Consider the following 24,976-nt stretch of genomic DNA (forward strand, 5'->3'; position numbering starts at 1 on the left):
GATAGGGTTTCACGCTAACTGTTCCGGCTAACTGTTCCCAGCTAACTAATTAACATTTAATTTATCGCAATTTACATTCTCGCACTTTTATTTATCGTCATTTAATTTCTGTTATTTACTTTTATGCATTTTAAGTCGGGACACATGTACGCAATACGTCGGATTAATTCTGAGACAACATGGTGCATGGGTCATGATATTTATTTATTTAATTTACGCATTTAAATAACGGGACACGTATACAAGGTTTCGACTTATCATATTGACCCATCTATATATATATTTCGAAACAACCATAGACACTCTATATGTGAAGGAGGGAGTTGGCTATACAGGGTCGGAGTTGATTCCAAAATATATATATACTTTGAGTTGTGATCAACACCGAGACCGGTACACGGGTCACGATACGTATTATTTAATTCGAATATTATATATATCTAACTTATATATGAATCTGTTGAACCATTGGACATTCGAACTATTGAACTGTTAACTTTGGACAATTAAAATGAAATAAAATATTGATTATAACATATGAAACTAAATAATTCTTCAAGCTTGCCACTTGATTCTATTTTAAACCTCATTCTTATCTTGACAATTGCAATTCGTATTCACAATTTTTCATGATTCTTGAAAACACCTCGATCGAGAAGTTGAACCCACCGCACTTCATCTACGGAAGAAAGATTTACGCACCTGAAAAACTCTCGAATCCGAATTCATAGTTTAACACATACCGTGTTGAATCCTTTGCCATTTATTAGCAAAAACAACCCTACAATTCCTTTCCAAGAAGCTAATTTTGTCACAGCTTCACTTCGATTTCTCAGTGAAAATACTCCTACGATAACCTCGATATTTATACTTTGTCCTTTAGCCGTCGTTATCGAAAAACCTTTTATATTCCACAAAATCATCATCAGATGTTCCAGCAGTTTGTTATCTATTCGGAAGAATCCGAATCGGTATTTTGAAAATCTCGCAAAAAAAATTTCCGTCGTGCCTAAAACATCTATCCCTAAGAATTTCATACATCGAATGTGAAGTTTCTGAAAAACGTCTTGAACTATGAAGTAGTCCTTGAAATGCTAATAAAGTAGCAAAAACTGTAAACGACTATAACAGTCAAAAGTTTGATAATGAAGTACAGTGTGTTGGTAAAGCTCAGAAAAAGAAAAGGGTTGGAACTGAAAAACGGATTGAGCAAAGTATGAAGGAGGATGTAGATAAATCTCAAGAACTGAATCTACTTTCAAAGAATTCCAATGATTCCGTACCTGCTGAAACTTTTAGTAAGAACCCCACTCCTTATTCTAAACCTTTCAAGATGATATTCTTCATCATCATCTTATCTTAGATATTATAAGATATCTTCAAATCTTCCGTTATACATAACCTCCATATCTCTGGAGGTATTTTCACAACTATTCCTATCTGCGATCATGTACCTCTCTGTAATATCTGTATCATAAAATAAAAGAAACTGTGTTAGGTTCTAAATTCTGAAACCTTCGAGTTTAAAATAGGAATGTTTTGAAGCAGTGTTGGAAATTGATGCATGAATTAGTATAATATAATGAAACTTGATCAACTTCATTATATTACAGTGAGTCATGTTAAGTTTCTAATGGAACGTGATGATTCACAGTACCATCATCATGTGCCATGTTACACGGCTCTTACACTCTATTCAATCTTCAAACATATTAGAACTTATCACCCTGATAGTTCTAATTTTCCGAAATATCCTGGTAATTTGACCAATCAAAATCGTGCCATTTCCATTTCTTTCTGATAACATTAGTTATGTTCATTCCAAATTTTATACATACGAACTCTGAACCATTACTCGCTTGGTTCAAGGACGGGAAGAAGAAACGAAGGGACAAAACCTCAGAATAGAAATAGGAACTTAAACCACAGCAAATAAGAGAGAGCATTAACTGTGGATGACAATGATTTTAAGGGACAGGAGTAGGAACATCGAAATATAAGGGAAGATATAAAACCTAACAACAACCCTGAAGCTACAAACCGTGCATATCAATACGTATTGCAACATAAAGGCATGGGAGAATTAAAAACATTATAATTCCAAGGAAAGGATAAAAGAGAATAGATTCTTCTGGTGATAGATGAAAAAGAAGAATGAAAGATATGTAAGTTAGAAATATAACAAGGATTAGAATGGGATGGAGCATTTTAGCAAATGTCTTAAAGTAGGAACTAAAGAGAAAGAATAGAAGGTGTGGGAAGTAAGAAAGGGAAGGAGGTAAATTTATAGTGAAATATTCAACAAAGAAATCAAAACAGATTGCCGCGTTAAATCAAAGAAGATCCTGATCGCCGCAAAACTAAATCTTATTGTATAAGATTTTCTTTAAAACCCTTAAATTCCGGAAATCAATCATAATCACGTCATCGGTTACAACAATTCTATATTTACTCATTTCACTCTCTTTTGTGATAGCTTCGCTAGTACGCTTCACATAATCGAAATGTTTTATTTATATCTCTCAATAATGATAAAACTCCGTTGTCACCTCATATTTGTCATGAAAGCATTCCTATTGTTATCCATGACGACCTCTAACAAATTTCGGGGACGAAATTTCTTTAACGGGTGGGTACTGTAACGACCCGGAAATTTTCGACCAAATTTAAACCCTAAACTCTATATGTTTCCGACACGATAAGCAAAAACCCTAATGTTGAGTCTAGAAAGTCTGAAATCTTCATTTGGATAATTAGTTACCCTTTGACCAAGCCTGACGATTCACGAACATTTATTTGTATATGTGTTATATTTATTAATAGTAAACGAAAACAAAGTATTAGATACGTAATAGGTTTTGAAACAAGATTAAACGTTTTAACATTTTTTTTTTAAAAGTCGTAACTTTTCTAGAAACCTTTTGTTAAACGATAAATGTAACGGTCCGTGATTTTATAAAAACAAATATTTAATAAAACGTATTCAAAATATATATATATATATGTATTTTACAAAACAATATTAAACGTTTTCAATTTAAAAATATATTTTGACAAATAATTAAACTTTGATTTATACGAGTAAATGACCACAACATTTAAAAGATTAAGTTACATTTTTGGTGGGATTGTTTTTATAATTTAAAACCCATTATTTTGATAAAGGTACAAGTCCCAAAACGTAAACTGATAGTTTTCTTAGCGTACGAAACTTTATTTGGAAAACTGGAACCGGGACTTTTGTTGAGTGACGACGTAAAAGTAATTTTTGTAAAAATAATATTTTTACCCCTAACGTAAATTAAATATAATATTTAATTAATTATTTAAATTAAATAAATATATATATTAACCATGTCGGCAGAGTGGGACAAAGCAATGTGAGCTGGCAAGGGTGCTCATGCGACTCGCATGGCCAAACCCTTCAAACTCATGCGAGTCGCATGGTGGAACAGTACTGGCCACATCTTTTTAAATACCACGAGTTCGGTTTAGTTTATTTAATTGTTTTTCATATCCTCCGAAGACTACACATATTATACATTTATATTTTCCTAAATCTTCGAACACCTTCTCTGACATACACATATGTACTTATTTATTTACATATGATTATAAAACTCATTGTTATTATTATTATTATTAAGATCAAAATCACTAATTTTATATTTTCAAAAGTATTATCATTATTTGTATTAAACCTAAAATTCTATGACGGGGTTCTGTCCAAGTGTTCCAAAACTAATTTTATGAATGGGATAAGATTAAGGAGATTGTGGGTCAAATTTATGAAAGTTATGGGTATGGATCGGGGGTTTTGCTCGTGAGACAAACTAGTGTTTATCATCTCCATTGTGTTTATATATCTTCCTGCAATATTGAATCTCAATATTGATACGTAAGCACTCTAAACTTAACTTTTATTTATTTTTAGTGTATCACTGACTAGTGCTCGAGAAATTAGGATCATGCATACTATTTTATCTATTTTTGACAAAATATGCTTTAGGACAGAATCTGAATTAGTTACCTCTGCGGTTAAGATTAGGTATATGAATAATATGTTTTTGGAAAGGTGGCGAAAAACTATAAACTTTTCATTTAGATGTCAAATGGATCCGACGGACGGATTTGGTGATATAGTCAATTGAACTTTTGTACAGATTGTTAAAAATGAATATTTTTATTTTACGTTGTCGTTAAAATTATCGTTATTATTATAATTACTATCATCAAAGTTATTATAAATTTTATTATTATTGGTAACTAATATTTTTACCAACAGATGCAAAATTATTATTTTAATTGTATTATTATTAAAATTACTAATTATTATCTTTATTAAAAATATTATTTTTGTTATTATTATTAATATTAAATTATTATTATGTAAATTATCAATTTATTAATAAAATTATCATTTTAAATAAATATATTATCCTTAAGGGAAATATTATAAAATATTAATTCATTGTTTTAATATATTTCTGTATATAAAATATTATTTATTAACAAGTGAATTATATTGTTATTTACTATAAATGAATTTTGTTAAATAAAATATAAAATGACAATATTTACTTATGTATAAATTTTTGTAAGTCATTTTGAGTCAAATGAATTTTTATTAACTTTTGCAAATAAGTCTCGAGCATTAGGAGTGGGATACACAATGATTCGATCTTAATTGTTAAATAGGTATTAATCTATATGTAAATATACATAATTAATTAGGTTCGTGAATCGAAGGCCAACCTTATAAGTTATCAATGGTGTTATATGTATTTTTACTACAAAATACATTAGGTGAGTATATAGTCCCTTTTTGAACTTTACATATTTTTGGGATGAGAATACATGCACTGTTTTTATAAATGATTTACGTTATGGACACAAGTAACTGAAAAATATATTCTACGTTGAGTTGTACCACTGGCATACTTCCCTGTAGCTTGGTAACTAATATTTACAGCGGTATTGTAAACGCGAATCCTGTTGATAGATCTATCGGGCCTGACAACCCCAACCGGACTGGACGACCAGTATTCAACGGTTGCACAGTACTTCGTTTCGTGACTAAACTTGGTACAGTGTAGTAAGATTTCATATTAAAGGGAATATGCGACGTGATTAATTGTTAAGTATGGTTACCAAGTGCTCAACCACTTAGAATATTTTTATTAAACTGTTTATATATGAAATCTTGTGGTCCATTGTTGTAACGCTGCTAGCATCAAACCTATATATCTCACCAACTTTATGTTGACGTTTTAAAGCATGTTATTCTCAGGTATGAATTAAGACTTCCGCTGTGCATTAGCTCATATAAAGGATACTAGTTGGGACCATTTAAGCCATGATACAAGAATGTTGCATTCGAGTCATTGAAGATCATTAAAGACATTTATTAAGTAAATGACAGAATAGGTCATTCGGATATTGAGAAATGTTAGACGAGTGTGGTAATGTTTGATGTAAAGATAGATTGCCCTTTTAAGAATAAATGCAACGTTTGTAAAATATATCTTATAGAGGTCAAGTACCTCGCGATGTTATCAACTGTTGTAATTCGTTTGTAATCAATATGGACATCGTCCGGATGATTAGTTTCGGATCCTTTCACTTCTCAATCTCTGAAACCCTCATGATGTTGATAAGTTGGTAAAGAGAAGAATGTGTTGGTGATTAATATGAACGAGAAAGAAAAAAGAGATTAAGTGTGTTAGAAGAAATGATAATCAAAATCTATATATATTGAGGGAATGAAATTCAACGGTAGCTTGGACCAACGGCTATAAACGCAATAATCATTAATCAACGAATATAAGACTAGCCGTTGAGAAAGTAAAATGCATCTACGCAAAAAGACTGTGCGTAAATTGTTCGTGAAAACGGACAAACTACAATTTTTTATTTTTAGAGTTTATTGTATTACATTTTCTGCAAAAATGTAACACAATAAACTGGGGGGACTTGATCATATACATACATATGTATATGTATATTTTGAGTGCGAAAGACCACTTAAGGACAAAAACGCGAAACTGATGAACCGCGGGAAATGTTAATGAATGCGGGGAGATTGCGCGGAATATTAAAGAGTGCGTAGGATTCTCGCAGTACTTGTGCGGAATGCCTAAGTGCGCGCATATCTTACTTCCGCGCAGATCTCAAACCTATAAATAGGGAGCTTGACATCTCATTTTAGGTTATTGATTCTGGAAGGATTGCCCTAGCCATATTGATCTCTCTCGTGAGTTTGCCCGAGACTTGATCTTTGTTGGTTAAGGTAATTTACGAAGACCGGGACATGGTTGTTGATCGTTAAGCACTTAACGAAATATGACAATAAGTTCCCAAAACCATAATCGACATCCATTATACCCCCTCATTGCACTCAATCATGGATTAGCCTTTATTGGATAATCAAGGATTGATCAATATATATATATATATATATATATATATATATATATATATATATATATATATATATATATATATATATATATATATATATATATATATATATATATATATATAAGCACTTTTTTAGGGGAAATGAGGGGAAATAATTTTTTTCGTTTTTTGAAAAAATTTTGTACACGAACATTATAGATTAGATGAAAATATGAACATTTAAAAAAGACACTTTCTGATGAATGTCATTATTTTGGCGGGAAAACGCTCTAAGAAAAAAATAAAAACATTCAATGCATTGAATGTTTTTCTGCTGAGTTTTTTTTAAGGGGTTAGAAATTAGGGTTTAGAAATTAGGGGGTTATAAATTAGGGTTTAGCTATTTGGGTTTAGAAATTAAGGTTTTGGGTTTAGAAATTAGGGTTTTGGGTTTAGAAATTAGGGTTTAGATTGAATATTTTAACACGAACGGTTTAGAGTTTAGGGTTTAGGGTTTTGGGTTGAGAGTTTACGGAGTAAACCCGAAAACCCAAACCTAAAACCCAAAACCCTAAACTTTAAATCGGGCTAAATTCGAAAAAAAGGGTCCATTTTCACCATAGACTTGATTTTTAGAGATGCATCTACCATATGCACCTAATTTTTAAGAGAAATATGATGAAATGTTAATAAGTTATCTTTTAATAAAATGTTTAATCATGTTGTATATATTGATTTGTTGTTTTTGTACATTTAACTTAATATATAGTATAATTGCTTTCTCCCGAAGAAGATGAAATTAGAGCTTGCAAATAGACTTGATTGTGATACATATTGACTTCAATCTGTACGCATATTGAGTTCAATCTTTGACATACTGAGTTCAATCTGTTGACATATTGAGTTCAATTTGTGGGTAGACTGAACTCGATATGTGCCTCATGAAAAAAAAAAAATTTTCAGATTTTTGTTTTATCAATCTGCACAGACTGAAAAATATGTGCATATGCTACGTGCAGGTGCATCCAATCTATGGAGCTAATAGCCCTACAAGGCTACAATGTGTGAATATAGCCCGAGCCGGTCTCATGTGTATGATTTTCAACCCCAAATGTTAGTCCAATAATGTGTGAATAAATCACGAGCCCATTCTGAACTGGACTATTTCTTTAAAATAGGGACTTAGATTGAAATACTTACGAGTACAAGGGTGTTAAGTAAAATATTGAGCTAGGGTTTCGATACCAGCACATATATAACAATATGCGTTTTTTTTGTCGTCCATCTTCAACATATCGCCCACTGAAAATAGCCGCCTGAGCAAAACCTGAACGGTAGTTTAACAAATTCGATTTATTGTAGTGCTCAATTATTCTATATGGATATATATTGAATATTGAATTTGATGTATTGCAGTGAAATAGGTTGATTGTAATGGCGACAGTACCAGGGCAATTGATTTGGGAGATCGTAAAGAGGAACAACTGTTTTCTCGTTAAAGAGTTCGGTAACAACACTCAAAGTGTTCAATTCAGCAAAGAACCTAATAATCTCTACAATCTCAACTCATACAAACACTCTGGTATTATTTCATTTTATATTTGCAATCGTTTTGTTAAATTAGGGTTTCTGATTTGTCAGACCTTTAATTGGTAATTGTTACATCATTTTGTGTTTATATATACACATTTGATTTGAATATAATGAACTAGTTATTACTTGTCTATCAATTTGTGCCTGTTTTGATTATTATAAAAATTGGTAATACTGTTACTATGATTAAGATGTTAGAGGTAAAGGTAATTGTTATATCATTTTGTGTTTATATATACACATTTGAGTTGATTTAAATGAATTAGTTATTACTTTTGTATCAATTTGTGCTTGTTTGGATTAGTATACAAATTTGTAATACTGTTAGTTTGATTAAGATGTTAGAGGTAAAGGTAATTGTTATATCATTTTGTGTTTATATATACACATTTGATTTGATTTAAATGAGTTAGGTGTTACTTGTATATTATTTTGTGCTTGTTTGGATGATAATAAAAATTGGTCATACTGTTAGTATGATTAAGATGTTAGAGTGTAGTAAACTAGTAATATGTAGATGATATATTTCTGGTTGTAATTATTAATTGCAGGACTAGCAAACAAGAAGACTGTGACTATTCAGCCAGCTGGTACGGACGAAGGTGTGTTGCTAGCAACAACCAAGACTAAGAAACAGGGGAAGCCTGCTAGTTTGCTTCACAAATCTGTTATGAAAAAGGAGTTCTACCGTATGGCAAAAGCGGTTACAAACCAGGTAGTTATTCTGTTTTATGAAGACAGTTAGGTGAATTGGTTAAATGTGCAAAACTTTATCTCATGGATTGTTTTAATTTTTTCTGATACTTGTTTTGTACCTAAGCATCGTAGCAGTAAATTTAGTTGACCTATCGGTAGTTCGCACATTGTTATAGTTGGAAAGTTTTTATCTTTTGTTGAACTAGATTTTTAAATGACCTGTCTAGTTTTTAGAAAGAATAGGGTTGATTTTACTTTTATGTATTGAAAGAGGTTGCAGTATGTATCAAGAGTTGGAGTTTAAATACTGCATAACATGAACCATGTAGATAGTTTTATAGTTGAGGTTGCAGTATACACCGGCAGCTTTCTTTTTATAAAGATATTTTATTTTATTCTTAAGAAGTCCTCTTTCATTTTTGGTATAATTGTGTTTTTTTTTTTTTTTCACTCAGAAGCCATTACGAATTGTCATGCAGTTTGTTAGGAACTCATTTCATGTACTTAGTATTCAGTATACGTTCTGATATATCCTTGGCTTGAAATTTACATTTCCTTTGCTGCAACTTCTAAGTATCGATCCTGTATAGCACTTATAGTTTACCTTTTATGTCAAAAGTTCAGTTTAATTTAGATGTTAAGAGGTTTTGATGGTTTGTGTTGTTTGTATCAGGTGGTTGATAACTACTACAGGCCAGATTTGAAGAAGGCTGCTCTTGCTAGGTTGAGTGCAGTTAACAGGAGCCTTAAGGTTTCAAAATCAGGTGTGAAGAAGAGGAACAGACAGGCATTCAAGATCCGTGGCCGAAAATGAAGACATTTAGCTTACTTTATAAGCAGATATGATATATGATATTATTATCGTACCTATCTTTTTGTTGTCCCTTCTCGTTTATCACTATTTGTTTTTCGTGCGGATAGTTAAGTGATGATCTGCTCTGCTCTATTTGGTTTGAATATTTTTAAGATTACAATTTTGATGGTCTTTGACCTTTTGCCTTGACTGATCTATGATAAAATGAACACGTGTTTCTACATTTTAGTTCCCGTATGCAATCTGCCTGTATTATGGGGTCTTAACCTAGGGGTGTTAACGAGTCTAGCTGAGTTGATAAAGTGACGCACTCAAGTTTGGTTGGTTTGAAAGTTTTATATCATTTTGATTTTTGTTGGCTCTGTAAGTTTATGTTATGTTTAATTCCCTTATTTTTAGAGTCTGTTTGGTTAATCCTTTTACCAAAAAGATAACAATGACTTTGTGTAGCTAATTAAAATTTGGTTGCGTTCTAGGCAAGAAACTTTTAAGTCTTGAGAAAAGCGTGCATAAACCTTTTTCAAGAACAATTAATGGGAACCTTGTAGCTTTGTGGATTAAAATAAAGTATATCTTTGACTTCAAAAAGCATTTTCAAAACCCATGGGATTCAAACAATCAACACCTTATAGTTTTTGCTGAATTCGGTTAACCATCTTTCATACTTTCAAAGCCATTTAAATGCATGTAACCATTAATTTAGGAAAAGTCTTTGAACTAATTTATGTGCTTTTGCACATAGAAGCAGCTTTATTAAAAAAAATAAAGGTTTATTCTGATTAATACGTTAATCATCTATAAATGAAATATCTATATTCTATACACTATCTAGGAAAATTTCTTGATAAGAATTTGAAGGAGTCGACTGATATATCACCAATCACCAAACTATGATTGTAATAGCAAGTCACAATCTCAATTTTTATAAATCGTATACTTTATGGTGTGAAATCAGATTTAGACCTACGATCCCGCTGTTAATTTTTGTGATCTAACATTTTAAATTCACCAACACTAAAAAACACCGTTTTACCTAAAATACAATACTATTAAGATGCAACGAATCTGAACCGTGATAATTTTTTTTAAAGCAAACTCACATATCCTACATGAATAACATCACAATATCTTCATATTCACTCATTTACATTAATCCACAATGTCAAAGTTATAGAATCACCTCGATATTGATATACCAAAGACCCTTCGGTACAATGGCGAATCCACCATTTGACCCGTGAGGTCATGAGACATCACTAGTTTGAAGATTTTGTGTAGAAAATGTTTTTTAAAATGTATAAAACGCCATTAAATTTAACTACAAAACCTCGTATATTTCTCGAATTTATAGCTTTTCTTTTAAACTGTATGATACACCACTTAAATTTTACCACTCCAACCCATATATATTTTGAATTTGTATATTTTATAAAGGTAAACAACCATTAATATAGCTTTCAAATATAATTAGCATTGAGAAAAAAAAAGTCGGGACCCCAGTTAATTTCGATCCTGAAATCGCCACTGCTTCGGTACCGTTGATAAAAATTTACTTGTCGAATACTCGATCATTCCCCTATATTAAAGTCACGACCTTTCCCCAAGTTTAACGATATCTTGAACTCATTAGTCATCCTAACATCTGTCAACGTCCTCTCCCTTTCATTTATTTATTTTACTAATTTATTTAGCTCCAAAGATGTTCCATTCACGTCCATTAAATAAAAAAAAATGCTTCGAGATGTATATCAAATATCAATATCAATATCAAATACTCCGTATTAATTAAGTAAACAGTAATTAAAATAATATATAAATAAATTAAGTAAACAATAATTAAAATAATATATACATAAATAAATAAGTGAAAGCACTATACACGACCGTACGTGTTAGCGTACATCGAATAGTTCCAAATCCAAGTTACCCAAATAAAATTCCTCCAATATTTCTTTGAAAGATATTGTTACAGAAAATTTCAACTATTTAAATTTGTATTACTTATACTACTAGTTTCCACTTATCTTTGTGTAAATTGTTTCAACAGGTATAAAAATTGTATAACGTTACTCAATCGAATTTTGAAAATTAAAAAAAAATCATATTAAATGATAAATATTACTCGTTCATTATTAACCTTCTTTCTTTGACAATTTCTAAAAGTTACCTCGGCTCTAGTCACCCATTTTGACACATAACTGTAGTCATAAAACTATTCCTAATCCACAGTTAAGTCACGTGAAATACCTAATCTCCAAGTAATTTAGACAGGGATTACATATGCTTATGCTAATGAAATATTAGAATATTAGAAAAGTCAATGGTCAATGAGGTACTAACCTACACGTTTCAAGAACTTCGTCTTAAATACACATATATTAAGATTATTCTCCAAGTAAAATACAACCATTTATAAACCATTAGTAGGTCCTCATTTTTTATAATACAACCAAACCCAAATGGAACCAAGCACCACCACAAAACCGACTGAAATTCCGGCAGCTTCACCATCGTTAAACCGCAGCGTGACAGCTAACCCACAGAACGCTAAGAAACAACGCTACGATCGATGTTTTTCCTTCATGGAGATATCGATTGACCCAGGAATCAAATCGGTAAAAAGACTCGATTCAAGGAAGTTTAAGTTTGAAATACAAAGATGGGCTAAGGCAGTTGTTCGATACGCCCGCCAAGTCAGTGATCGCTTTGGTGGTCGTCAAGTAAATGAAGGGAGCGTCCGTGGTTAAGCTGATCATTCATTGGATGAATTATATGCCAGCCTGGATGATCATCTGTTTTTCGACTGCCAAGTCAGCACATCAGCAGATTGATGATTGTTTGTATGCAACTAAAAACACCACAGCCAAACTGGATTTGAAGCACGGAAGGATCCAACAAAAGTTGTATGTGCGAGTTTGTGTTTTAATACATGACTGTAATTACTCCAATCACTTCAATACATGAATATAATTGTCTTGTTTGTTTAGCATCTTATTAGTTTATTTTTTTATTCATTTGTTCATTTATTTTTTTATTTATCTGTTAATATAATCACCGTTAAAAATATATATGTTCCGTTATGTTAATGTATTCTATTTCTATGATTCATTATACAAGCTGTAAAACAGACAAATAAGGTCAGGGTGATATAAAAAAGAAATGATAAGTTTATCAAATTTTTACAAAATTAAGTAATTTGTACCAATTAAATTAAGAGAATCGTAAATGGGAAAAAATAAGAACGCTAATATATGGATAAATGGATTAGTACTAAAGAGAGATATTTTCCAATGAATTGATCAGCTTTTTGTGTATCTGTCATGAACATCCCTCTATCGAAAGAAATGTTTCTCATAAGCTGCTTAGAACACATATTATGTGCTTGAGTTGCATTCTTCATTCGGTTTGCTTTCACCCAATTAGGTTCCTGCTAAAATAACATAATTACATGTCTAGGATCCTCTATCAATAATAAAAATTGAAGGATTAAGAAAATAACAGAACTAGCAAATGGGTAGGTATAAATTCTTTTCAAAAAAATAATTATAAGTTAAATTAGTTACTTTGGAGTTAGTTGTTGGTGATTTTAGTGTCAGCGGTCATTTTGTATATTGGTGATTTACTTGAGATAAATAGATTTCAAGTTACACTTTATTACAAGATAGGAGAGTGTGACGACCCGGATATTTCCGACCAAATTTAAACTTAATCTTTATATGTTACCGACACAATAAGCAAAGTCTGTATGTTGAGTATCGAAAACTTTGAAACTATGTTCATATATTCAATTGACCCTTTGACTATTCCCGACGATTCACGAACAATTGAATTATAAATAAATATGTATGTATGTATATATATATATATATATATATATATATATATATATACATATAAATGTAAGTATATATATTAAATTGAAATTATAAAATATAACTTAAACATTAAAATGATATATGTAAAAATAAAGATATATTATTTTCATTATAATTGCTAATATTAATATTTGTATTAATAAAATTATTTTTTATATATATAAATATATAAAATTCGATATGTACCAGTAATATGATTAATATTATTGATAATCCTATTATTATTATTATTATTATTATTATTATTATTATTATTATTATTATTATTATTATTATTATTATTATTACTACTAATAAAATTAATATTAAATATTAATGATTATATAATAAATGTCATTATGTTCTTTATATACAATCGATGTATATTGATACAGATACAGTTACATACATAAATACAGATACATATACGAAATTCAATTACACATATATCAATACATATACAGAATATATATATATATATATACTTAAATACTAATATATATTTAAATACGTATTAATATTTAAGGAATCCAAAGTCAAGTTGAATCCTTGTCAAACTATTTTAGATTGGTACTCTTTGATTCTAATTGATGAAATCACAAACAAAACAATCCAAATTTTGTTATCAATCCTGTATCTGATTTTCTTATATCTTAGAATTTGTTAAACATCACATTCAACTTGTACAAACCAGATTCGATCCATATAGTATATCCAAAATCAGTTTGCCATCTCTTTCAACTTTTTATTATTTTTCTACATTTCTGTACTAGCTAATTCAACCTGTCTAATTCTTGAATCTCATTAAATTCATGTAGTTCATTGATATTAAATCATGCAACTCTTCCACCATGAGACGATCATTATATTTTTCGACATCAACAACCAACACTATCATCATTTCCTTTAAACATCATCAATCATCAACATGAACACCATCTAATACTATTGTTATTACTATTTCTTTTCCAGCTAAAAACACCATCAAACACTCATCGATCATCACATAAAATCACCATAACTTACTTGTTGTTACAGTTGTTCGATCAACCTTATAACCACCACTTCACCACCCTCACCGCCACTCTCTATCTCATCTCTCTCTTATTTAACGCCACACTTCACCATGGAACTCCTCTAATTCTGTTTCTTGTCGTGATTACACCACCACTACATAAGCGGCCACCACCTTCATTTGAACTACCACAAACCACCACGACCCCAATCACATTTAAACACCACCCCACGAACCACCAACTTCACACGTTTGCTTTGTGTTCCTGTTTGTACTCAAAGACCTCCAACACCATTAAAATAAGATGGCTATAATGCTTCTATTTAATCACGAGCAAACACCACCACCCATTTAACAACCCTAACAACCATCGCCTACTACCTTCAACGACCATTTTCTTTGTGAAAACATTATGGACCGCCACTACCATCACAGCAGGCTTGATATAAATAATATTGGTGATAATGCAAGAATAATGATTAAGTGAATAAAGTAGTAATGAGAGTTATTATATTGAGGAGTGCATGTCGAGTTGTAGTTGTTGCTGCCGTTTGATTTTTAATATCACCAAAATCACAACCTCACTCAAGACTTTATTGCTTTTACTAAATTGAACCATCTGTTTCCACTTACCCAAATGAAAGTTACCCCACTTGATTATTAATTAAAGAGAAATCGAGTTGTACAAAATATTCCTAGGGCCACCATGTTTCTTCTTTAAAGCCGTGATTTGCTGTCATTAGTTTATTGGGCAGTGTTCTTGGTTATGTAAAGGGACCGGGATCAAACAAAAACGGGTCAATTTAGTTACTTCATAAACAATCGCTGTTAATTTTTTTTTTATCGTGACACCCTGCTATATATTGCATAGGTTTCTATGTGATTAGACAAAGAATATGATGAGGTATTAGGAGAAAAATTTCGATTTGAGGATGGATATAAAACGAGAATGATCAAAATAATAACTAGATTAAGAAGGATGATGAATTAAGAAACAATAAGATGAAAGGGAGTAGATGATAATGATAGTAGGGTACGATGATGATGAAACAAGGATAAGAGCATACGCAAATTTTTTTTGATTCGGTACAGCATTGCAAACGAGATACCCTTTCATGAATTCAGAATTGTAAGCGGACTCCTTAATTAGTCATGTTGGGCTTTTAATTGATTGGGCTAAAGATCCAACTGACTTACAATTGGGTTGAAACTGCTAGTGATAAGCAGTACGGGTTAAATGGTATTGGGTACGTAATTTAATCAGAAAAATGGTTTGGCTCAGCTGGTATGGTGTGGTGTTGGAGTAGCAAGGGGTCACGGGTTCAAGACTTGGCGAAGGCATTTTTTTTTTTATATCTTCTACTTCTTTAAAGGTAGCCATTTGTTACTTAACTATTATTATTATTATTATTATTATTATTATTATTATTATTATTATTATTATTATTGTTATTATTATTATTATCCTAACTATCATTAAGGTTATTATTAGAATAAGTGGTATTATTATTATGATTAAGGTGACAAATATGATTTATTATTATTATTATTGTTATTATTAAGTATTAAACTATTTTTATCTTTATTGTCATTATTATTATTATTAATAAATCATTATTATCAAAACTATCATTTTAGCAAATAAATATTTTGTACATTAAATATACTTATTACATATAACAAACTAATGATATTTCTTAAATATGCTACTAATCACCTATATAAATATATATATATATAGATATATTAATACAACTAAATGTATAGATATTAATCATTTTAAAAATACATACAAAATAAATAAATATAACATATAATTTAAGATATAATATAAGTATACGTTTTAAATGGAATATAGTATAAATTCTATATAATTACAGATACATAAATAATATATATAATAATAAATGAAATTCTGTGAATTCCATTATGTGTTTTAATATATATATATATATATATATATATATATATATATATATATATATATATATATATATATATATATATATATATATATATATATATATATATATGAATAATATATGTTCGTGAATCCGAGGCCAACCCTACACTTATCCAATATTGTCATATGTATTTTTACTACAAAATACAGTTGGTGAGTTCATTTGATTCCCTTTTACTCTTTACATTTTTGGGACTGAGAATACATGCGCTACTTTTACAACTGCTTTATTAAATGCTTTTGAAATACATTTTGAACTGCGAATACATGAAATGCTTTTATAAATGTTTGACGAGATAGACACAAGCAAAACATTCCTCGAATGAATTATGTGGACGTGATAATTGCCACAATTGATATGAATATTTTTCCCCTGATTATTATTGCTTGGTAACCTAAGAATTAGGGAACATCACTAATTTTGAGAATTAGTGCACGCCTAATTGACGCGAATCCTAAAGGTAGCTACCGGGTTTAACACCCCCACCCAGAATGTTCACTAGACGGAAAGGCTAGTGGGCGTGGTGTTTTGTACTTCAAAGTTTATATGATTATTATACAGACGAGATGTTCTGTTTTGGGGATATTATTATGCGCATTATATGTTAACGTCGGTTACCAAGCCAAGTTATGAAAGCAATGAAAAGTGAATGTTATGTATCGAGAGAATGATTTTATACACAGGTTATGTGTATGTTATTTTTGTACACAAGATATGTGTACGGTTACTAAGATTTATGAAAGATGATTTCGTACACGAGAAAGGTGTACTGTATTTAAAAGATATCGCATGTACATTACAGGTGGGTATAGGATTCGGGCCCATTTGTACCATGCAGGATTTAAATCTTGTGGTCTATCAAAATGATGAATTTTACTGTTTTATGATAAACTTATGAACTCACCAACCTTTTGGTTGACACTTGAAAGCATGTTTATTCTCAGGTATGAAAGAAATCTTCCGCTGTGCATTTGCTCATATTAGAGATATTACTTGGAGTCATTCATGACATATTTCAAAAGATGTTGCATTCGAGTCGTCGAGTTCATCAAGATTATTATTAAGTCAATTATAGTTGGAGGTATTATGAAATAGTATACTTGCCGTCAACTTTCGATGTAAAGAAAGTTTGTCTTTTAAAAACGAATACAATATTTGTAAAATGTATCATATAGAGGTCAATTACCTCGCGATGTAATCAACTATTGTGAATCGTTTATATTGTATATGAACGGGGCATTTCAGAGAGTACGAAGTGTACGCTTGTTTAAAGCAGCAGCTAACTAGAGTTAATAAAGTGAAAAGGTGATGTTTGTTTTAAGTCAACTATATATGGTAGATTTTAATCAAAAGATGTGATCATTCATGGACACCTTTTAGCCAAAATGTGTGACCAAGCCGTGACTATAATGACGTTATTAACTAAGCAATTCAAGACAACTTATGCGCGAAATAATCATCAGCGCGCATATGTAGACATCGCATGAAATGGCGCAGTCTTGGCGCATACGGAACAAGGATTGGTTGAAGCACAAACAAACAAAAAGACACCACAGATGGTTGACACGATCCCAACACTGTATAATGGCAAGATAATACAGCAGTCTGCCAGATGACGATAACAAGCTGTTGGGAGACAACATTAATAGATAACATGTACATTTTTCAGTTTTATTGCATAAAGGGGCAAAAGAATGTTTCATTTGTCTTATTGCGTTGCACGAGAGAACAAAGAAGTTCGCCTATAAATAGGGTATCTAACCCTCAGTACAAGACACGTTGAGTACATACATTCCACATAAGAAATATTTACACTCATTCTCCGAGATCTTCACATAATCGTCCGGTGTTTTACCCCAATCTCGATAGTAGTTCCATGAACAATTCTTTGCGGGATTGGATTTTTTTTCTTTTTGGAAATGCCATAAAGCGCGAACCAAGATCCGTGACACGAAAACCAAAATCAGGCTACCGGTCTCAACATCTTAATCTCTACTTACAGTTACAGGAAACGTTCTATGAACATAAACCCTAAACAACACCTTTTATCCATCAGCCCGAATGATGGTGGGTCCACGTTTAACCACCCTGGTGAGATCATCATCTCACATTAGAGTTATTCACAGTACACTGTACCAGAGAGTTAAAATCGAATGACCCTTAAATTCCTCTCTTTGGTTGACCAAATGTAGACCAAACCCTTGGATCTAATATATGCTTGATCAAATGGCGCAATCCGTGAGACCAGAAAGTTAAAAGCCTTGGTTAATCCTTTTTTCTTATGGTTACTACAATTACTTTTGTTTTGTGGTGTACCAGTTATGAGTTGTGAGGCACCTCACAAAGCAAAAGGATGACAAACCAACCAGAAGCTTCAAGGACGCTTAAAACCCAACCTCGGACGCCCAGAGTATTAAAAGCGGCCAATATCGGGATGATTAGTGGTGCTAATGAATTGTCACCAAGAACGTGACCCCTGTTCTCGCTAGAAACCCTAGCGCAATGTTGCGAAACTCCAGAAACTACGCGTCCCATACCTTAGGCCACAAGCACTACATATATAGGGACCATCCCTATCTACATTCTTGCTCAAATTTCACAATATGAAGGCGTCTAGGAGGACCCACGTTTAGTGTCACGATATCAAACAAGGGCGCGTAGAATTCATAGGGCAGCTCCTTGATAGATATAGCAGGGAAGTAGTGCGAATCCCGAACCTAGCAGAGTCCCAAAAAGTTTCTAGATTCAGACACGGAATCTGCAGAGAACCACACATATCGGTATGGCAAAAACTAGGCCTCCAGAGACGTTAGCAGAAGTTATAACAGAAGCACATGAACACATGCACGCTAAGGAAGAAACCATGCGACATTCGGGACATGGGAACAGCTATGGGCGACGCGATGTTTATGACTTGCCAAGGGGAGGGTGCTACTCCAATAGCGCATATAGAGGGCAACATGACTCAAGCCTGCAGCAACAACTGTGGGCACTCCTAAGGATACCTCGATAACCATAATCAAAGGAACCGGAATTGAGACAATAACTAGGCGCTCATTAGGGGCTTAACAAATAGCCTTAAGGAAATATTTGTAATAGAACCGATGTCAAAGACATTCGAGCGACCCACATGCACGTCTTAATACGCATGACGAGACCCCCTTGAGTTCGAGTATTTGACAAGCTTTGGAATGGACGTATGCCTATCTAATATGGAGAAACCGAAATCAAAAAGTCTTCAAACATACTTCTTGGAAAAATGCGACGACTTTAATTGAGATACAACTTATATCATTCGAGTGGATCTCAAATTGTATGAAGAATATGTGATGACCCGTCCAAATCCACTTGGACGAATACATCATTCATTGATTTCATAGTGGGGTTTTGACCTCTATATGATACGTTTTGTAAACATTGCATTCTTTTGAAAAGGCACACCATAAATGAATATATAAATTCAAGATTTTCGATGTCTGATGATTTCTACGTATAGACAATCACCGTATATAATAGTTTTTAATAATACATCCGTTGACGATACAGTCAAATAAGATACATGGTGATGATTTTGTGAATGCAAAGCTTTCTCGAATAAAGCATGTATGACTCCATGCACATAGCTTGTATAACGTATAAGTAAACAGCGGAAGACTTCTAGGAACCTGAGAATAAACATGCTTAAAAGTGTCAACACAAAGGTTGGCGAGTTCATAGTTTTAATGTTGCGCATAATCTGTATATAAAGGTGGATCACAAGATTTCAGTTGTTTCATCCAGAAACATTTATCAAAATATTCAACGAAACTGAGCACCCTGGTAACTAAACTTTAACGTTATAATAAGTGCCCCTGTTTTAATATACATGCAACCAACATGTACAATACACGCAATCCAATGTGTACTAAACTCAAATAGCATACGTCTGTTTTATAGTTCAGGCTAGGGTTTCTATATCTGGAATAGACGGGGATGTCAAGCCCTATGGATCCATATACAACTACTCGCGCCCACCAGTTCTTATAACCGGCAGTTACTAGTTACCAAAGCTAAGGGATTTTCGGTTCAAACTCAGTGTAGAATTAAGTATGTACTTGTGTCCATTGCATTTAAAATAAAGTGCATGTATTCTCAGCCCAAAAATATATACTCCAAAATCAATTAAAAAGGGATCTATAAACTCACCATACTGTATTTTGTAGCAATTATTCATATGACGGCACTGAACAAGTGCAGAGTTGGCCTCGGATTCACGAACCTATATTAGTTATATATATATATATATATATATATATATATATATATATATATATATATATATATATATATATATATATATATATATATATATATATATATATATATTAAAACATATAACAAGCTAGGTCAGGTCATAATGTATCACAATCCTAATGCTCGAGACCGACATGCAAAAGTTAACAAAAGTCATCTCAAAAGTCAACCTGACCCAATATGATCTTTAAATCTATACATGTCTATTATATTAACATAGTATAAGTCTTGATAATTGAACGAATTTATAGTTTATCAAACTCAAAATATTATTTATTTCAGGAGCTATATTATATTTGAATTATCATGGCAATCGAAAATATTTTATTATTTCATATAGTTTTCCAATACTTGTAAAATCAGATTATAGTATTTATAAAGTTTTAAAACATGATAAGACAGTCAACTTTGACAATTATTCAACAAAACGAGACGTGCCTTATATAGAAATTCATTTACTCGATTAATATCTAAAAATCCAATTTATCAATCTCATAGACAAGTTGTTTAAATATTAATTTACAGTTTCAAACACAATTTCAATTAACGTCAAACATAATTCAGTTGACCATATCTTTTAATCCGTTCATCAAAATCACGCGATTTCTAAATGAAAAGTTATTAATTTTTCGATAGCTTTCTAACGACATGCATATCATATACTTTATATCAATAGCATATGTATCAAATTTGTGGTTCATCATAAACTATCTAACGACAAAATTAAAGCATACAAGCATGCATAAACATATATACTCGAGCAATACACATGAATACACTATTAATATATAAAAGATAAGATATGAATGCTCACGTATCAATATTGTGATTCGATATTGCAGGAAAGTACGTAGACGCAGCGAAAATAATAAACGCTAGGTTGGCCTCACGAACAATGCCCATGAGCATTACCCATAACCTCCATAGCTATAACCCATAATTTTCTTAGCTTTGACTCATTTGAAAACTCGTTTTGAAAACACTTGAACATAACCCAGTTGTAGTATTTTATGTATATTACTAATAATAATAATATTAATTAATAATCTTCATAATAATCTTCATAATAATCTTCATAATAATAATATTAATATGGAGAATATGAATATGTATATGTGTGTGTTCGATTGCAAACCATCAACATATATATATATATATATATAATAAATATAATATATAATATAATAATTATAATAAAGTAATAATATAATAATATTAAAATAATATAATAATATGAAAATAAAAACGTGTGAATTAGAATTCAATAATATCTGTCGACAGTTTTCTCGGACCGGTATTTCGTACTCTTGTTGCTAATAATTAGCGGGTAAAAGTATGAGTAAAAATTCCACTTTTTATATTTGAATACATATATATCTGTTTTGGTCTTAAGCTTTATAAAATTAATTGTAAAAAGGTTCGTTTATAAAGTTTATAAGCGTAATATGTGTTTTCCTAGTTTTTGACTCGACAAAGATATATAATATAATATTAATTTAAATATAATAATATAATAAATATAAAAATATAATATTATTGAAATAAAATATAATAATTTAATAATAAATTTAGAATCAAATTTGAATCGTAAATTTTTAAAAAGTCGTATTTCTCAAATACTTTAGGGGTATATTATGTAACTTATAATTAATAATTTCTATCATGTCGCTTTCATGTGAATAGTAAATTAATTAATTTCTTTCATTTACTATTCATATGAATAGTGAATGAATTAATTTCGATTCAACTATTTAAGTTATATTGTTGTACGTTGTGCTTTACAGCTTGTACATCTTTAATTTAATTGCGTTTTTCTTATAAATTATAAAAAAAATACATCATAAAAATAAAACAATTATATACGTAAAAATTTTAATTTGAAATTGCATCATTCAATAGTAAATTTTTATCATTTCGTATATAAATATTATTCGCATGTTTCCGTATATATATATATATATATATATATATATATATATATATATATATATATATATATATATATATATATATATATATATAAACAATTATATAATTATCAAAACTTACGACGTTCGTGAATCGTCGAACAAACAGGGTGGTCAACCGTTATATAAAAAATCATTTTCAAAAGTTTTAAAACTTGTCATAATTCATTACTTATCATGTCGAAAACATATAAAGATTAAGTTTAAATTTGGTCAGAAATTTACAGGTCGTCACAGTACCTACCTGTTAAAGAAATTTCATCCCGAAATTTGAATGGAATCATCATGGTTGACAATAAGTATGTTTTCATGACTCATATAAGTTGGAAATTAGAGTTTTATCATCAGTGAGTAATATGGATAAAACAATTTGATTTTTGTGAAGAGTACGAGTGAAGCTATCACAAAAGAAAGAAAAATGAAATGAGGAAATTAAAGATTCGTATTAACTTTTGACGTAGTCACGTTTGATTTTCGGAATTCAAGGAAATTAGAGAATATCTTCATAATCTATATAAGATTTGATTCTTCGGTAATTAAGGAAATTATGATCCTCTTTGATTAAATGCGGTAATCTGCCTCGATTGCTATGTCTGATATTTCGCTATAAATCCACCTCCTTCATTTCCTTATTTCCACAACTCCCACATTTTATACTTTCTTCTTTAATTCATACTTCCAAAGATTGTGAAAAATGCTCAATCCAGTTCTGATTCTTGATATTTTTCTAACTATCGCATCTGTCATTCTCCTTTTTCATTTACCCCCGGAGGAATTTATTCACTTCTACTATTACCTTGGGGTTATAGTGTTTTTAATTCTCCCGTGTCTTTACGTTGCAATACGTATTGATATACACTGTTTGTAATTTATGTGTTATTGTCAGACTTTATATTTTCCCTTATATTTAGGAGCTCCATGCTTTTGTTTTTCCTTCCCGACTTCAAGTCAAGCAAATAATGGTCCAGAATTCGTAGGTATGGAGTTTCGAATGATCATAATATACAAAGCAGAAAGGAAAGGTAATAGCACGATTTGATTTGTCAAATTGCCAGAATATCCGAAAAAGACCGAATCATCAAGAAAAATATTTTCTTGATATGTTTAGAGGTTAAATAGAATGAAAGAGTTATGTAACATGGTTCATGATGAGGGTATGATCTGTGAACCTTTATCACGTTCCATTAGAAACTCAGCATGACTTACTGTAATATAATCACGTTGATCAAGTGTCATTATATTATACTAACTCCTGCTTCAATTCCCAACACTTCTTCAAAAACATTCATAATTTAAACTCGAAAGTTTACAGAATATAGAAACTAAACAGTTTCCTTTATGATGTAACGCAGATAGCGCGAAGAGATAAATAATTTCGGATAATAATAGTTATGAAGATATCTTCAGAAATATCGAGGATACTTATAATGAAAGATACGATGATATCTTAGAATTTCTAAGATCGAAGGATGATGAAGAAGATTTGCCCGCAAAGGTTTAGAGAAAGGAGCAAGGTATTTGTTAAAGACTTCAGCAGACACTGAATCATTTGGATTCTTTGAAGGCAGGTTTAGTCTTTGTGATTTGTTAACAGTCTCCTTCATAGTTTGCTCAATCCATTTTTCAGTTCCAAATCTGAGCTTTTTCAACACATCACTCTTTATTATCAAACTTTTGGCCATTAAGACCATTTACAGTTTTGCTGCTTCATCAGCATTCAAAGTTATCATAACCGAATCGTCAGTTATCAATCCGAGGTGTTTTTAAGAGTTTGAAGAGTTTGAATGAAGATTATAATTGTCAAGATACATATGATGTTCTAGAATCTTGAATGATACAAATATTTTTCTGGGTTTTATGAATAGAAGTGGTATTCTAGCACAGTTTTGAAGTCAAAGTATAGCTTTGAAAGATATAGGGATCTAAGAGTGATGTTATCTGTTTTATCTTGACTTGGATTCTGGATTCTGATCTGTTTAAAATTGGAATATGTAATTGAATTTGAGTGAGAAAGGTTGTTCTGATTTCTATGAAAGAATGTATATCGTTGTGAAAGTAGTGAGTATGGTTAATGATTATCGAGTAATTTAAGAATGTACAGTGTAACATATTAACGTGAAATCTAAATATTTCTCGGGTATTACCTACCCGTTAAAATATTTTCACAATTAATAGTTTGTACAAAAAGAATCTTTATTACAATCTTTATGAAAATATATGAATGTATATTTTCTTCAGATGTAATACAGATTTAATGAGTTAATATTCTATTAAACTCGTTTGATTTTCGGCTGGAACTAGAAATGAATAATCTCTGAAACATTAGAGATTACATAATCTTCGCAGAGTATTTCACTAATGTCATCAATACTTCATTATCT

The 24,976-nt window shown here is 31.0% G+C and overlaps 1 protein-coding gene across 1 annotated transcript; it reads left to right on the forward strand.

Moving 5' to 3' along the window:
• The first annotated feature begins 7,634 nt into the window (after nt 1–7,634).
• Nucleotides 7,635–9,725, forward strand: LOC139866776 (large ribosomal subunit protein eL28y-like). The gene is made up of 4 exons (XM_071855065.1): nt 7,635–7,733; nt 7,816–7,981; nt 8,544–8,707; nt 9,362–9,725. Exons 2-4 carry the CDS (start codon nt 7,834–7,836, stop codon nt 9,500–9,502), a joined length of 453 nt encoding a protein of 150 aa, XP_071711166.1. The 5' UTR covers nt 7,635–7,733; nt 7,816–7,833; the 3' UTR covers nt 9,503–9,725.
• The last annotated feature ends 15,251 nt before the right edge of the window (nt 9,726–24,976 follow it).

Source organism: Rutidosis leptorrhynchoides, chromosome 9 (assembly GCF_046630445.1).
Source record: "Rutidosis leptorrhynchoides isolate AG116_Rl617_1_P2 chromosome 9, CSIRO_AGI_Rlap_v1, whole genome shotgun sequence".
NCBI classification, from domain to species: Eukaryota; Viridiplantae; Streptophyta; class Magnoliopsida; order Asterales; family Asteraceae; genus Rutidosis; species Rutidosis leptorrhynchoides.

What these genes read in the sequence shown, in the direction of transcription:
- LOC139866776 (XM_071855065.1), top strand. Translation starts at nt 7,834, where the DNA reads ATGGCGACAGTACCAGGGCAATTGATTTGGGAGATCGTAAAGAGGAAC. An exon ending in CAACTCATACAAACACTCTG is followed by an intron (nt 7,982 to 8,543) that starts GTATTATTTCAT and finishes TATTAATTGCAG; the next exon opens with GACTAGCAAACAAGAAGACT. An exon ending in CAAAAGCGGTTACAAACCAG is followed by an intron (nt 8,708 to 9,361) that starts GTAGTTATTCTG and finishes TGTTTGTATCAG; the next exon opens with GTGGTTGATAACTACTACAG.